The sequence below is a fragment of the Diprion similis genome, chromosome 4, assembly GCF_021155765.1.
Source record: "Diprion similis isolate iyDipSimi1 chromosome 4, iyDipSimi1.1, whole genome shotgun sequence".
In the NCBI taxonomy this organism is placed as follows: Eukaryota; Metazoa; Arthropoda; class Insecta; order Hymenoptera; family Diprionidae; genus Diprion; species Diprion similis.
The window spans coordinates 13,970,492-13,975,621 of record NC_060108.1 but is presented as its reverse complement, the minus strand read 5'-3'; the positions used below and the strand labels follow the sequence as shown (position 1 = coordinate 13,975,621).

The window sequence follows — 5,130 nt, the reverse complement described above, 5'->3', positions numbered from 1 at the left end:
TATAGCTATAATAATACGTAAAATAAAAATAAAATGATTGTTTGATTTTTCTAAATTTCTAGACCAGAATACCCTCTTAATCGATGAAAAGTAACATAGTGCTTGCGGGAATTCTTCCTAGTTATGAACAAAAAATGTTTACCTCCGTGAAAAATATTTGAATACCTACTGCTAACAAAAATCCATCATGGATTATTATTTCGGTGGCGAACGAAATCAATAGCAATTCGTTAAAATCGGGTGAACAATACAAATGAACATAGGTACTATTGGAATTGAACAAATAAAATTAAGGTGAACCGTTGCAATTGACTTCGACTGCATTCCTCAACCGTCATTACGACGTATCTGAGAATAAATCGCACAATGGGACTGAACTTTGTCTCTTCACCGGTTATCCAGCGGGGTGGCTGGATCCTATTTCGGCGGGCTCTTATCGCCGTAACCGATTGTGGGTGTACAGGTATCACCTATAGTAGTTGTTTTCACAATTGCGCAACGCGACTGCACTGCATGTATATACCTACATGTAATGGTATTAATATGATTAATCCCAAAATAACGACCTCATCACCGTACTGAGTTTGAACGCGTATTTGAATTTCTTTCCCCTGCGAGGTCTCGATCCGCAAGAGTAGAAATCTGTTCTTTAACATTAGCAGACAAGTTAGCAGATATACCCTCGAGTCACGAGATCTCAGGAGAACCTCATTTGACCCTAAAATGCTACATTTTTCCTCTAAATACGAGTTTTAGGCACTAAAGAGGGTTTCAATTCCCATAAAAATAAACGTCTCCTGATCCTCAAAAACCTTCCAACGGTGGAACTTGGAGGTTCTAAGCAGGCGTTAAATTTCGACTGGGGCCTGCTTAATAGTCGATCGTACTGGGCTGTACAGAAAACCACACAATACGACACAGACTACAGACGAGTCTGCAAAGGGACGCAGCTTGTCCTCGATTATTTTAAGTACACAAATGAAATTTTGCTCGGTGAGCCCCCTCTTCGGACATAGCTCTTTATACTGAGATAATAAATCAACGTCGATACGTATAATTGCATGTCTTACGTAAGCCAAATGTACTCGTCAATAATCTACTGCATTTGACAGTCTACATCGATAAATATCTATAGAAGCTCTGCAGAGCTCGTAGGCGTAAATATGGTGTATCATCGAATCGTCTTACTCTGTCATAGTGTGCAAGTAATGTTCCGCACTACTATGCAGATTATCTTATTCACTGCAGCTTTATAATGTATGACGGAACAAATCATCCGTGGGCATCAATTTATGGGGTATACCTAGGCAGGAGGCCGAATCAAGCGATTTTTCAAGGATTTTTCATATTAATTTATTGATATAAAAATTTATATACATATTGGGGTAACATTGAACTTCATTCTTATATTTTTCATTTGTAAAAATAATGATCTTTAAAGCTGCTATAGCTAATCTCCGGGAGCACCTCTAAAAAAAAGGCGTCTCGCGGTGAGCAAGACATCTCTGGACTGGATCATCCGGAATGAAAAACAAAAAAGATTCAGTTAATACACGGTATCATCTGGTCAATAATTGAAGGAATGAGCAAAATATAAATTTTTAACAAAACAGCGGCTTCCCAAAAAAAAAGAAAAAAAAATTCCATTCCCCATAAAAGTTTTCGCCTTAATTTGTTTACAAAGTGGAAAATATTTATCGACGAAAAAAACCTTCGGTCAAGAACTGAGAAATATATTCAGAAAGCGTGTGTAAAAATTTTAGACTGATTGATTCAGTCGTATCCGAAAAACTTGCTCATCAACTTTGAAAACATAGTTTTGAGAAAATAAATAACTACATATGTTGATTCGTGCCATACTTACATATGTCATCCAATTGAGAGATCCTGGTACTGGAATAAATATGGGAGATGAGAGACAGGTTCTGAAAAAATACGTAGACGTATAAGTAAGCGAACATAATCATTATTAAATGACAAGACGGGTCCGATCCTAGTTCGCATCCTGTTTTATAACTGTCAAACAACTGGATCCTAAAAGCGGTTTGTCCAATATTGTCTTGAGTCGGTTCCGCCACGTACTTTTCCATTTACACCCACGTCGCGGGGGCCTGAAAAAGCGATGTAGATATCTACACAACGCAAATATCATTTCCAATGTGTGATGGATTATTTGTGAGTCGACATATGTTGCAGGCGCAGACTTGTACGACAAAATCACACAGGTATGCACTCTGCAGCAAGGAAGATGGCTCAATCAAAATAATTGTCTTGTGCCGAAGTTAAGTACGCGAATGAAGTTGTCGGAGTTGATTAGCACGATTCCTTTCCAAATGTCACGATTAAAGTTGACCTTTGAGTTCATTTGTGTTATGTCCTATGATGGTTTTCATTGACCGGGGTGATGAGAAAACTTTTGATTATCATACCAAGTGTACGTCATGTAGTCACTGAGCGCTTCCGCTCGCCCCCGTAGTTTCATCCTCTGTCGACTATCAATTCCATACAGCCAACTGCGTTCTCGTATAGAAGTTAAACAATTCTGGAAACTTTGCGATAATGGTAGCTTCCTTGTGTACTGTGGGTAATGGTATGATTTCATTCAATCGAGCAGTCGCACCGAGGCAACTACTATGCATTCCTTTCCGCTGGACTGGCATTCACAAGAATCCAGTTCAGACTTATATTTCTGCTATGTTTGTCGCGGACTCAAAGATAGAGACAAAATTATTGAACGAAAAAAAGAAAAAAACGATAATTAAGTCAGTAAGAAATTCGCCGTTGTTGTCCCGTCAACTTGCCACCGAGTGAGCAATTGCAGATCGAGGCATGCACGTGAGTGGGAAGCATAATACGCTTTTTAACTTTCGATTGCAATTCTGACGGTAGGTATGTCATTCGCTCCCGGGAACGTACGTCATTTTGAATGAACGTACGTAAAATGTTGAAAATGGCGTGTGAATTGTTTGAGATGAACTGCTAACAATGAATAGAACTTCTGGCATATTTATTCGGTTAAATGCGATTTATGCCGCATTTTCATCAAAGGGCGCATGATGATTCTGAAGTTGTTCAAGGAAAATTGAGAGCTATTTTCGTTTTGAGAATCTTACTTATTCATATTTCTCTCAGCGTTCCGTGAAAGGTTAAAGAAACCGCGCAGCGAGCTTGTCAAATATTATTTTCCAAAGGTAATATTAATATGTACAACGAGACGCTTACGTTTCATTAATTTAGAAGGACGGAGAAACACTTCGCATTAGTGAAAAGTATGTCTCGATAAAAATCTTTTCTTTCATTTCTGGTCATCTTCCGTGTATTTCCAAAACTAGTATAGGTACGGTACGTACACGGTACATACACGGAGAGAAGAGCGCAGAATTGAATCAAAATTGCAGGAAAAGAGGGACACATCAAGGTTCTTGGTAAAATATATTTCTGGACTATAAATTTAACAAATTAGTGTGGTTTCACTGTTTCTAGAGTAAAGTCTGCATCTTACGAAGAAGGTTTTACTAAAAAAACCTGATGTGTCCCTTTTTTCCTGCAATTTTGAGTAAAATCTGCTTTTCTATTTTCTCCCCGTATATAAAACCTCGCGGGTAAATTTTTTTGCGAAAACGTTCATCCCAAGCCCCGTCCTTCTCCGACAGTTTAGGGTGTTGTTTTTTTTGTAGAATACCTAGGTCTCCGAGGCCTTTGATCGGATGTGTTTTTTTCTGCAGCACGGTGTTCCATCTCCGAAAAATAAAACTCTGCTGTTTTGCAAGGCGAATATGTCTCGTTGAAATAAACTGGAGCTGGTTATTTATAACGAGTTGGACGTGTCTGGAACCCCCCCTGTAGGTTTGCTCGTTCAAGTGCGTGCGATCGTGCGTGATGGAGGCGGAGGTGGACGAGTACGATGTTTTTTCAAGGACACGGACGAGGCGTGGTTTGGCGTTTGCCAATTGCCGGGTGCTTGTCGCTGGTTTCGCCGCTGCTCCAGAGGACTATAAAAGCGGTGGTTCATCGCTAGCAAAGCATACTCGTTCAATCGCAACCGGTAGACTACCACACCACACACTTCAACATGTTCAAGCTGGTGAGTGATACACGATACATTGGTCAACACTGTAACCCGATTTGCTTTGACTGAAGATTGCCGAGAGTGGTCTTTTTGCGCAAGATAAAGGGCACCGAGGGTGCGGAGATAATAGCAGTGCCCTAGACTTGCCGATTCGCTTACGGGAATTGCAATGTTAATTGAAGGGATCGTCCTCGGCAAACTCTAGTCAGCGACCGAAGGAAAGTTTCTTTCCTAGTGTCGTACTTCCAACGATTATAATTATCGCGCGTTTTCATGAATGCGCACCACTCTGCGGTCCACTCTGATTGTGAGCATCCCAGAGTGGTCAGATACTCTGAGTTGCCTATAATCAGGAGTCCGCTGATGCGCATTCACGACAACGCAAAGTAGAGATGTTAGTATCATTGTTGTGTCTAACATATCTAACGTTTCGCTCTTTTTCAGTTCGTCCTCGCCGCCCTCGTGGCCGTCACCGTCGCTGCCCCAGCTCCAGGACTTCTGACATCTCCAGTCGTGTCGACCTATTCCGTTCCCGCGGTCGTTGGCTCCGTTCCTGTGAGTGGCGCCTATTCCGCAGTGCCCGCCTATGGCCGCTACGCATCTCCTCTGAGCTACTCGGCTGTCTCCCCGTATGCCTACAATCCCGCCGTCATCAGCCCCTACGCTAGCGCTTACGCTAACCCTTACGCGTACTACCAGTAAGAGGACACGGGACGGAGTGTGAAAAATTGTTGACGAAACAAGCACGGCTAAACTGCGAGTAACGCTTTACGAAAATTTGGAAATATGTAACGCATTTAAGTAACAACGGCAAATAAAATGTAAAAAAAAGATATCACTTAGAACAGTTAGTGTATTTGTTTGAATCTATGATTTCTTACCCTCCGGAGCTGCAAATGCGCGTTTCCTAATTTATCTGAACTGCTATCTCTATGGGCCGGGTGAAAATTTAGAATAGAACAAAGTTTCTCGGCTAATTATTTGATATCGAAACGAAATCACGAACCATTGGGTTATTATTTGATGCTTTTGAAGGGAAAATATAGGTGTATTAAAAGTCG

General features: G+C 41.0%; 1 protein-coding gene across 1 annotated transcript; it reads left to right on the top strand.

Moving 5' to 3' along the window:
* The first annotated feature begins 3,933 nt into the window (after nt 1-3,933).
* LOC124405232 lies at nt 3,934-4,911 on the top strand. The gene is made up of 2 exons (XM_046879949.1): nt 3,934-4,084; nt 4,514-4,911. The coding sequence occupies exons 1-2, from the start codon at nt 4,073-4,075 to the stop codon at nt 4,769-4,771; spliced, it is 270 nt and encodes an 89-aa protein (XP_046735905.1). The 5' UTR covers nt 3,934-4,072; the 3' UTR covers nt 4,772-4,911.
* Nucleotides 4,912-5,130: the final 219 nt, after the last annotated feature.